Raw genomic sequence first — 12,550 nt, forward strand, 5'->3', positions numbered from 1 at the left:
AGCGATGATCAATCCTTTGGAAAGGAATTTAACTCTGTTATAGTATCTGGTATGTGCTTAGATGCTATAAGCCATTACCAAAGAGCCGAGGCGTTTACCACACTTGACGTTATGTGCCCCAGCCTAAGAGGGCGACACCACCTTAAACTTAAAATTGACACAGGTGCCAACGGTAATGCTTTACCTCTGCGAACAATCAAACAGATGTACGGAGACACCCAGTGGAGATCACATGTAAAGCCAGTCAATATCAAACTTTCTGCCTACAATGGTACTAGGATATCATGTCACGGATCCATAAGCATAACATGTCGTTACAACGGATCCCCCTGGTTAAAGCACACATTCTACGTGGTAGATGTTCCTGGGCCAGCAGTAGCAGGATTGCCAATATGTGACGCGCTCACAATCGTTACCATCCATGCCAGCACTGCTGAAATGAAAGCCAAGATCAATACTGTAGATGATCTTGTCAACACTTTTCCACACTGATTTGATACCATTGGTAGTTTCAAGACACCTGCAAGACTGATTCTCAAAGAAGATGCAACACCGTCAATAGATCCACCTAGAAAGTGTAGCATACACTTGAAGGACAACTCAACGCGGAGCTCAACAAGATGGAGACTGACGGCATCATAAAAAAGGTAAAACATCACACTCACTGGTGTAGTTCACTCACCACAGTTATTGAGAAGGATAGATCCTTAAGACTATGTCTGGACCCAGAGAGGCTCAACCAAAACCTGAAGCAGTGCCCACAGAAATTTCCAATGTTAGAAGAACTTAACCCAGCATTTGCCAAGGCAAAATATTTCTCAAAGTTGGATGCAAAGGCAAGTTATTGGTCTGTCCACCTAGCTAGAGACTCACAAGAGCTGACAACCTTCCGAACACCATTCGGGAGATACTGCTTTCTCAAGCTTCCCTTTGGATTGGCCACAAGTCAGGATATTTTCCAGCAGCAAATGGATGACATCATCAGTCAAGTGCCTGGCTGCGTGGGGATTGCTGACGATATTGTCGTGTTTGGTCTAACAGAAGAGGAGCATGACTCCAATCTGCTTGCTCTTTTTACCGTTGCCCGTGAAGAGGGTCTGGTGTTCCAAATGTCTGATCAAAACCAATGAAATTAATTTCTTTGGATCAACAAACTCCAGCCTAGGAATCCATCCAGATCCTAGTAAGATAGAGGATGTAATTGCTATGCCTACTCCACAGGACAAAGAAGACTTACAGAAATTCTTAGGGTTAATGAACTTCCTGTCCGCTTACATTCCTTCATTCTCGGAAAAGGCTGCACCACTCAGAGATCTTCTCAAGAAAGATACGCCCTTTCTCTGGCATGCAGACCATCAAGCTGTTTTTGAATCCCTGAAAAGGTCTGTCTCAGCCAAATCATGTCTGCAGTACTTTCATTATCACTTGGAAACTGTACTAGAAGTGGATGCATCACAAAAAGGATGTGGAGCCTCCCTCCTGCAGAATGGGAAACAATCACTTTCGCCTCAAAGAGCTTATCTCCAGCGCATTCCAACTACTCCAACATCGAGAGAGAAACTATAGCACTTGTTTTTGGCATTACTCGATTCCACACATACCTATTTAGGAGGGCGTTGTGGTCAAGTGGTTAAGGCAGTGGACTTGTGATCTAAGGATTACAGGTTCGAGCCCTGGCCAGATCATTGCGTTGTGTCCTTGGGCAAGGCGCTTTATCCCCATTGCCTCTCTTCACCCAGGTGTATAAATGGGGACCTGCGAGGTAACTTGTAAATATAGTTGCGTGCGCCGGTTTGTGGCTGCACCCTATGGGAAGTCCCCCCGGGGGACACGTGGTTGTGGTGCACTGTGGTGCCCCAGGAGAGATTGATTGAATTGTGCACACTTTGGTGTGTGGGTGTGACAAGTTACCAATGACCAGGGGTTAATAATCAGCGCACTGAGACTTTAGTGTGTATTAGCGCTTTATAAGAACTGCGTATTATTATTATTATTATTTGGAATACATTTCACCGTGTATACGGATCACAAACCCCTTGAAATGATATGAAAGAAACCCCTAGTCAGAGCACCACCTCGTCTGCAGAGGCTTCTCATCAAGATACAAGGGTATCAGTTAGACCTGATCTACAAACCAGGAAGTACCATGGTTATATCAGATACACTAAGTCGACTTCCAAATCCAAAAAAGGATGATGACATACCTCTTGATCTTCGTGTAGAAGACATCAAAATCACAGAGGCAGATGAAGAGCCCAACATTGATCTCATCAATTTTGGTACCAGTAAGCAAGAAGCTCTTCGAAGTACAACCTTCCAAGATCCAACTTTGAGAGCCCTGTGTCAAATAATCAACACTGGATGGCCAGAATCTATTAAAGAGTTGCCAACAGACCTACGTCCATACTGGGCATATCCAGACGAGCTTGGAATATCAAATGGTGTTATTTTCAAGGGCAGACAAGTACTGATTCCTAAACCCCTAAAAGCTGATATTCTTAACCAGTTACATACTGGTCACATGGGCATCGAAAAAACAAGACGTCTGGCTCGTGATTCTGTATACTGGCCCAAAATCAATCGTGACATTGAACACCTCGTCAAGTCTTGTAGCATCTGCCAAGAAATGCAGCCACGTCAAAAGAAAGAGCCACTAGAACCACATGAGATTCCTTCCACACCATGGACCAAACTGGCCACTGACTTGTTCACAATCGAGAATGAAGACTTTCTGCTCATCACAGATTACCATAATTCCAAATATCCAGTTGTGTACAAACTAAACAACACCTTAAGTGCAACCGTGGCTCACCTAACTGCTGAGACATTTAGCCGTATAGGAGTCCCAACCGAGATTGTCTCAGACAATGGTCCTCAATTCGTTGGAAAACCGTATCAAGACATGTGTACACAATGGGGTGTGACACATACTACATCATCTGACTTAGTAGCCGGTACTACCTCACTAACTGATGTCGCGCTGTGCCTTTATGCATCCCTTTTAGCATCTTTGGAAGGCCTTGCATTGAAACGAGTTTAATAGAAGTGTTTCATATTATGATGTTTTTGTACACACTGTAAGATATGTTAAATTTCAAGATCTTTTATTGAAGGGGATATTGTGATATTAGTTATGTACGTTCTTCTTGCTACAGTCGATTCATTCGTTACGATCACCATATTCTTGTAAACAACTCACTGTAATAAACACTGCTACGAATCAACCAATATTCTCTGTGTACTATTACTTCAGACCCAACGCCAGACTAAAGATACAACATGACATAGGATCAGCCTAAGCATCTTTAGGTCTAGGCCTACAGTAGCTAAAGTGTGGTATTAGGCCTAGCCAATGACTTTCAAATATACTTTGATCAAATTTACTAATTTACTATAGTACCATATAGTACTAATTCAAATACTCTGGAGTTGTTTCCTGTTCTGGAATATTGTGGATAAATTCTAACTTGAGTAAAGCAAATTAGGTCAAATGCTCTAAAATGAAATTCAACATTCCATCAAACATGTGTTATTGTACAGTAGTTGTGTCACCCAAACTACTGCAGCATTTTACAACACCCTTTCTTGTTCAAGGCATCCTGTTATTTTAACAAATCCATAATTTCCAGGGTAACGCTCATTAACCTGCAAATGCACCTATAGCTTTAATATCACAAATTGTATATGCACATTTTATGTAATTTACGGACAATTAGTCCTGGATTTTTGAGATGGCCACTAGTAACATGTTAAGATGATCATTCACAATGACCCCTTGTAGTGCTATTTTGCTATCTGGATACAGAAGTTCCATAGAACTTTCAAAATTGATGTGTGTAACCTTTTTTTCTAGAGTCATTTGCCAGTGGATATATCTGAATAATTAATTTGATTATGTTATTGTTTCACTTTTGTTTTAGAAGTCACTGAGGCTCGAATGGCTCCATGATGTAATAATTCAACAATAGGAAGTAACCCTCTATTAAATATGAAGAAGGGACTGCTGGATAGAGGAGATCAGGACCTAGATATGAACCTATCAAGCTTCTTTCAGTATCCTACACTTCTTGACGCACAGAATGACACAGGAATGGTAAGGATGTTTGCTTGTTTGTTGTGACTGGACTTACCAATTAAACCGCCTTATAGTGGGTTAATATATTGAATCATACCCTGGTGGAAATTCCAGTTGAACTTTTGAACTGGGTTCAACTGGAATTTTCTATACGGAAATTGGCCCAAATTTGAACTAGGTTGAACTGGGGTTCCCAACTGGTTCAACTATGTTTTACTGGGTCCAACTGGTTTAAGTTCAACTATGTTTTACTGGGTCCAACTATGTTTACTGGGTCCAACTGGTTCAACTATTTTTACTGGGATCAACTGGTTCAACTATGTTTTACTGGGTCCAACTGGTTCAACTATGTTTTACTGGGTCCAACTGGTTTAAGTTCAACTATGTTTTACTGGGTCCAACTGGTTCAACTATGTTTACTGGGTCCAACTGGTTGAACTATTTTTACTGGGACCAACTGGTTCAACTATGTTTTACTGGGTCCAACTGGTTCAACTATGTTTTACTGGGTCCAAATGGTTCAACTATGTTTTACTGGGTCAACTATGTTTTACTGGGTTCAACTGGGTCAACTATGTTTTGCTGGGTTAAACTGGGTGAACTATGTTTTACTTCTTATATTTAATAGTTTGAACTGGGATTCTCAACTGGTGTTATCTACACTTATATAACACCACACTATAAGAAGTTTTCATTTTCAACAGTAGATCTATACTGTAAGTATTAAGGGTGTTAGCCACTGAAAATCAATGTTTGTTCTTGATCAGAGAACTCTGGGTTTGGTGTGATGACCTAACACAGAGCAAGACACATATAAAAATGGAAAACTCAACTGGATTGGATCAAAAGAAATTATAATTATGCATTACAAACAATTTACAGCTGGTCAAAGAATTAAATGAACAACTTACAGTCGTGAGGTGCCCACCCAAAATATAAAGAAAAACACTTAATTTAAAAGTCTGTTCTGGTGAGTTGGCCTGCTGGTGACATCAAGTATTCTACGACCTCAGACCTTCCACGCCATCAGATATTCTACGACATCAGTATAGTTGAACCCAATAAATGGTATTATGAATGTGCAATCCCAACAAAAAAGTATCCTTTAATTTATGAAATAGTGTTCCAGGGTATCCTTTCAGTAAAATAATGTCAATATCCTTTGTAGTAAAATAATGTCCTTTATAAGTGATGGTGTCCTGGAATTTCCTTTATTGTAAAACAATATCCTTTATAGTAAATAGTATCCTTTATAATAAATAGTGTCCCAGACTCTCAGTTGAATATCACAACTTCCATAAAATAATAAGGTCTACAGTGACTTGAACTATGTAAATTAAGGTTTTAAGCAAACTATCCAGCCATTAAACTATCTTTCTCTTCTTTTACAACTGCCTTGCTCAGATACTCATAGCCAATTGCCAACTCCCTATACTGTACCCTCACAAAACTCCTTTGTTCCTAAAATATTTACACACAGACCCCATTTCCCGTGAGGGCTAATTTCCAGGAAGAACAAGATAGTTGCCTAGCAACCCAGAGGAGAGAGAGTTGTTAATCAACCCTTTTGCTGCCACAAGACAACATACAAAATGTACTGTACAAATGTATAGCCCTCTGTACAGTGAGCACTGCACAGTGCACTAATAAACAAGTAAAACTATGGTACAAAACCAAAATTAGATTTTCGATTGATAGTTTAATCATATGTTCATAATGTATAGTGTAGAGCATCCTCACATTTGTAGCATATACGTGTATGCTGTACACGTCACTAGGTTAATGACTTTTGCAAAGTATGTTTTTATGCCGGCAATAGGACACTTCATGTTTGAAACATAAATCAAGGCAATTGCGTAAATTATGAAAATTGCTAGTATTATGTTTGCTAGTTGACAATAACTTTCCTTAAATCATGCGGCTAAATATAGGTGTTAACTTGATTATAACTAGCATAGGTCAGGCCCCTATAAGCTAGGCAACTATAACGTTAGGATATGTCTAACGTTAGTAATTGTACCATGTGGTATACCTAGTAGGGAACCGGTTTGTTAGGCCTAGCCTATACTATAGTCCTAAGTCACTAGCCTATATTTAAAGTTTCTGTTCAATTCAAATATTTATGATAAAGAGCACGTTTAAAATCAATTATAATGTTACAAGTATGTGTCAATAATATAAAGATACTGCAAGATCACAAAGGAGGGAACTTAGCCGCGGAAATAATTTAAAATTGTTAGCAAAATCGGTTACAAATGCGATTATTCTGCGAAGCTTCTGTTGGCGTATATGGTTTGCGGATTCGGAATTTATAAATTTAGCGCTAACGCAAGGGACAAATGTCAAAGTTCAAATTTAGTCGGATCATACTATTTTGCACTAGGAAGGCATTTTGCCTACCAATTGTTCATATCGAAGAAAAAAGTATAACATATTTTTTAAAAAATTCATTATATAGGAAATATTTCATATTTTTAATCATTGCGGTACAAAAATGTAATCGTTTAATCATAACTGTGATAAATATGACAAAGATTTATTTTACACCCCTCATAAGTTGGCTAATTAAGCATTTTCAATATATTACGATACGGTTACTGCTTACGAACTTACATTATAATATTCTTGATAATTACGCCTAAAAATAAAAGCAGTCAACATAGTCCAAACCCAGTTGGGCCAGTGTGAAACCTAGTTCAACCCCAACAGGGCAAGTTCACCAGTCAACATAGTTCAAACCCACTTGGGCTAGTGTAAAAACCAGTGAAACCTAGTTGAAGCCCAACTGGATCAGTTCAAACATAGTTCAAACTCAGTTGGGCCTGAAAAAACCCAGTTGAACATTGTGTAAACCCAGTTGAACCTAGCTCATGTTCAGCATTGCCTAGTTGGAACCCAGTAAGACCCAGCTAAACACAGTTAAAAAGCAGTTGAACATAGTAGGCCCTAGTAGAACCTAATTGATTTTTTAACTGGGTTCTACTGGAATTTCTACCAGGGATTGCAAAAATATGAAAGTGAACTTAAAGTACCATTCCAAATATTTGTCTCAAACACTGCACTTTCTTCTCTGCAAATAAGACAAATATGGAAAACCGGATCGGACTATGGAGGGGGAGGGAACTAAGAGAACTCTTTAAAAAGTTTCATCTGCTCTAACTATACCTGACAGAATTAGTCCTTGGTAAAGACATTAAAATGATTGGATACTTTAAACAGACTTTTTTTAATTAAATGGGGTTAATTGACAAAGGCAAATGAATATATATTAACTTAATGAGTTGGAAAATTTAGAACAGTGAAAAAACTTTCAGCCTCCACCAGTATTCGAACCTGGGCCTCCAGCTTTATATGCGGACACCCTAATCAACTAGGCTATGGACGCGATTGTATTTCCAGAGGTTCGAAACCGTTAAGTAAGTTCGTAATTCCACTGTAGGCGTTTGTCACCTGTATCGAATAATACTAGTTCTGTTTTTGGTGACATATTTGGCCTACTCTAGGAGATCAAACATGATTCTAGCCAACTCGAAGTCATTTATGATTCCTAAGGCCAGATCTCGAAAGAGACACTTTAAACAGTCTTTTGTTAATGAAATGCGGGTAAACGACAACGGCAAAGTGAATATATATAAATGTAATGAGTTGGAATATTTAGAACAGTGAAAAAACTTCCAGCCTCCACCGGGATTCGAACCACCGGTATTCCAACCCGGGCCTCCTGCTTTATATGTGGACACCCTAACCAAATAGGCTATGGACGCTGATTGTATGCCCAGAAACCGTAAAGGAAGGTCGTAATTCCACTGTAGGCTGTGAATGTGTGAATTCGAGTTACATACGAATCACATAATGTGATTCAAAGAAAGTGAATACGCACAATCTACCCACATAAATATTCAGATAGAAGGAAATGGTGTCAACCAAGAATAAAAGTAATTCATTTAAGGACGTGGATCGACTTACTTTATGATATGATGCGGTCTGTACGGATATGATGGTTAAACATTGTTGCAAATAGTGATCCATGTCTTTGATAACGACTTTTCCGGAACAAAGTTGACGCAGCGATTCCTTGTCTTTAACCTGGTAACGTAATGAATCAATAAATTTATAAGTACTGTAATGTCAGTGTTGAAATAAAGGAAAAAGGTTAATGAGAAATAGGGTCATCCTGTAGAAATGAACGCTTAAATTGTTTACTACAATTATAAATACCATGGACAATACATAACATGAACTTTTAATTTCTATTAAAATTTTAATATTTAGTTTAAATACTATCAGCTACCAACTCCCATAGATGGAAGCTACGGTAGCATAGGATAAGAAATAAATACAAGCCAGAAAAAGAAGTATCGATACAATTTTGCCAATAACCAACTGTTTATCAAGAATAACGATAAATAGTATTTATAAATTATGACAACTAGTTCCTGAGTACACTTACCTCCCACTGGCCAGATTGAACATTTAGTAGAACTTCACTGTCTAATAGACTCCAACAGACTACATTGAAAAGAATGTACATGTCCATCAGTATTCATAGACATAATATTAAATGAGATGAGTTCTTTGGGTAACAGATTAACTTAGAAGTATTTACAGTTTTTCACATTCACCTTAGTGAATATTTAATCTATGAGTCATTTCCACATAATGCTCTTTTTTGAGTTAATCAGCTTACCACTTCCATCAACCGATACACAATGCCTTTAGAATGCTTAAGACATTTATATGTTGACAACTCTACTTTAATAATTTCAATAATTGCTTGCAATCTGCAACATTTTAGTATGTGTTTATGACGGTAAGTTTAACAGTATTTTAATTAATAATATGACTTTATTGCAAGCATGGACAATTAATTTTAGAATCTACCAAACACATTACCTTGATACATTTAGGAAAAAAATGATAATTTTCTTTCATTTAAATTATCACACATATTTAGAAATTATCACACATGATTTCAAAGGTCAAACCACAGTCGTATGGATCTTTGGCAATGGAAGTCAAAATACTCAACACTGTTACATGGAAATCCATGTTAGTCTATTGTTACTAACTCGAGATATGCCTATATATGTCATTAAATGTAACCTATGTTGACTGGATGAGTCTTCATGTATTATATGTATGTGCTCAATTGAGTGCTCTGGAAAGTGGTCTTCGCAAGCTAACTAAGGCTATCATAATCTTCTTGATAATTAGTCCTTAAAATCTGATACACTTGATTAGCTTGAAATTAGAAATAAAGTCATTCACTATGTTATTGTCAGATTTACAAACTATCACCGAATGAAATAAAAAGAAAAGGAACACATGCATTTACTATTCGGAATGCTATAATGACTTGTTTAGAACATGTACAACTGTTTGAACAAGTTTGGAAAACTAGCAACTCTAGCCACCAGAAAGATATATTGGTATTTGATTGTAAAATAGTGCAAATATTCTGAAGCAAGTTTGTAATTAAACGTTACGTTGAATTAAACTGAAAGGAAAATTGTTCTTTTGGGGGAAGAAATCTATTTCAAATGCTTCTTATGGTGAAATCAAATCATTAGAGGCAGATGGATAAGTGTACTTGTTTAATATTCATCACTGCATGGAAAAGGATAACTAAATATTATGATTCACTTCCTTATCAACTGCATTACACACAATGCTGATTTACCTTTAATGTCCCTTGACCTCATGTCTCTAGGAAGTGACTCCAATGAGAAGGAGAGAGGCAATGTGCAACCGGCAAACCTTTTGAGTAGAAATGAAGATATGAGTTTAACTATCGAACAGAAGAAACATAAGTGTTTCAATTTTATCAAGACACCATTAACCTTACAACTACTTGCCAATCCCCGGAGACTCCGTTATGGTAAGACACACGTTTGGCACTAGCCTATTAGAATAGAATATGCGTCACTTGACTGTTATGAAGAAAGATGTATGTTATAAGGGCATTATAAAATGCGCCATGAAGCAAGGATTACACACGCCTTCAGGTAGAATTATATATTTTTCTCAACCCTATACCGCTGACAGGTGCCCTTACATGTTATTGTTACTATTTTTACTTTATCTGCCTATATCGTAAGTCCCATGCACTTTCACCAAGGGAAAAACGACGATAAACTTCCAACAAGGGAAAATTAAAACTATGACTGTTGTTCATGTGATAATATACTAGACACCTATGATAATAAAAGGTATAACTAATAAAAAAGCATACTGCGATGATCCTTTGCATCTATGTAGCTGCATCATTTCCTTTTAGAAAAATGCATGTTTAAATACTTAACCGAAAGATTCTATATATATATATATATATATAGATATGCGTGTGTGTATGTATGTATATATTCAGCGACTAGTTGAACACGATGATTGTTATTGGCCAGCATCAGTTTGTAAAGAAGTAATATTCTTCGAAACTAGTCTCGCAAGGATCGAAACTCTTCTCAAGGCTCTACATTAATTATTTGTATACTTTTTCCATTGCTATTCCGTAACACGTATAACATACATATACAATGTTTAGATGTCTAAGACGTTGCGTAAATAAATCAAACGAACATTCTAACGTTAACCAAAGTAACGTTAACCAAAGTTATACTCACGACAGCTCCTTTAAGTGTTCTGAACGTAGCCTATAACTTAACATCTCCATAACGTCTTCCTCTGTTATTATCCTAGGCTCCCCATTTACTTGCTCTGTCTCTATGTGTATCTTCTCTGCCGTCAACCATCGATGCAATCTGAGTCCAGAGTGAAGTACAATAACATCTTTCTCACACTCCTTGAAAGATATTAAATATAGGAGAACATGTTGGCAATTGGAAAGTATTGCTCAAGGGCATACGTAAATATTAATCATGGAATCTCGAACAAATCTTCATTGACTTAAGTGTGTCGCTAATACATTGTTTTTCCATACAGTTCTTGAAGATAAACCCTACTATTGTATTATAGTCGTGTTACATACTTTAATAAATTATACTTTCAAAGAGTGTTTGCGCATGTCATTAAAGCATTAACAGGAAGGATATCAGTGATGTTCTAATGTTTGATAATGTAAATTAATATGATTAGTTAGAACAATCAGTATGGTTCATAACCTCACAGTACTGTAGCTTGTAACTCCATGTCGGGGACAGGGTGGATTGAAGACGTCAAATGTTAAATACCTCCACCATGAATCGACCATGAATATCATCAAATGATGGTAGTATTCGGTGGACTGGGATTGTTGGTTACTTACTGGTCAGTTATATGACACTCTTGTCGCTGTGTTTCATGTAATACATGCCAATATAACTGCTAGAATTATTAAAAACTACGTTATGGTGAGTAATGGTTAATACCGATCTAGGTGTAATGCTTTTGAAATACCTTTCTCCACTAGCGTGTCACTGCAAAACAGTTGCGTGTGTTTATTGAATTTGCCTTACCACTGCGTATATACTGCATTAAACTTAAAATTATATTTGGTTCTTGTATCAGCATGAGTACATATGGGCTGCTTAAATCAACAGCAGATTGAACTTAAAGAAAATGTTAGAGCTGGCTGGCGAGAGTCAGTTTAAAATGTCATAGAGTAGAATAGCACAATATTATAAGAATGATTTATGTAGGGTTAAGAAGCTGTACAGAATTACCATTGACCATGATCTGTATGAATAAAATGGAAGAGACTAATGACATTATCAGTGTAGATTTAATCTTTATTGGTCTGGATTGAAATTGTAAACATTACATTCCCTCGATGATAACTTCACATCAGCCGAGTAATCAATCTAGTCGATTCCTTAAAGTTGGTCTTATCAGTCTACTATCATTATCATCTCAGTAATATAGCTGATCAGTTTATAATCCTTATATCTGAGTAATATTACCGATCGGTTTACTATCATTATCATCTCAGTAATATAGCTGATTAGTTTATGATCATTCTATCTCAGTAATATTACCGATCTGTTTACCATCATTATCATCTCAGTAATATAGCTGATCAGTTTATGATCCTTATATCTGAGTAAGATTACCGATCGGTTTACCATCATCATCATCTCAGTAATATAGCTGATTAGTTTATAATCCTTATATCTGAGTAAGATTACCGATCGGTTTACCATCATTATCATCTCAGTAATATAGCTGATTAGTTTATAATCCTTATATCTGAGTAAGATTACCGATCGGTTTACCATCATTATCATCTCAGTAATATAGCTGATCAGTTTATAATCCTTATATCTGAGTAAGATTGCCAATATAATATAACAGGTCTGTTGTACACTCATCCTACATACAACATGTGAAACAACTCAAATAGGAACGAATGGTGGACTACGTTAAGAAACCAAATCATGATAGTCGAGTATTCAATGCTCAGATAATAATTCATGAGACGATGAACTGATCAGAGAACACTCAACATCAGTGACGTCATCAAAGATCATGAAATCTACGATG

At 37.0% G+C, this 12,550-nt stretch overlaps 1 protein-coding gene across 1 annotated transcript in view; it reads right to left on the reverse strand.

Moving 5' to 3' along the window:
• Nucleotides 1–12,550, reverse strand: part of LOC139982813 (uncharacterized) — an 890,000-nt gene that overhangs the window by 554,702 nt on the left and 322,748 nt on the right. The window contains exons 33-36 of the mRNA XM_071995913.1: nucleotides 10,696–10,874; nucleotides 9,756–9,832; nucleotides 8,526–8,584; nucleotides 8,042–8,161 (exon numbers count right to left, since the gene is read on the reverse strand). Coding sequence (XP_071852014.1) covers nucleotides 8,042–8,161; nucleotides 8,526–8,584; nucleotides 9,756–9,832; nucleotides 10,696–10,874 — 435 coding nt within the window. The remainder of the gene's footprint in view (nucleotides 1–8,041; nucleotides 8,162–8,525; nucleotides 8,585–9,755; nucleotides 9,833–10,695; nucleotides 10,875–12,550) is intronic.

This window comes from Apostichopus japonicus, chromosome 16 (assembly GCF_037975245.1).
Source record: "Apostichopus japonicus isolate 1M-3 chromosome 16, ASM3797524v1, whole genome shotgun sequence".
Lineage (NCBI taxonomy): Eukaryota > Metazoa > Echinodermata > Holothuroidea > Aspidochirotida > Stichopodidae > Apostichopus > Apostichopus japonicus.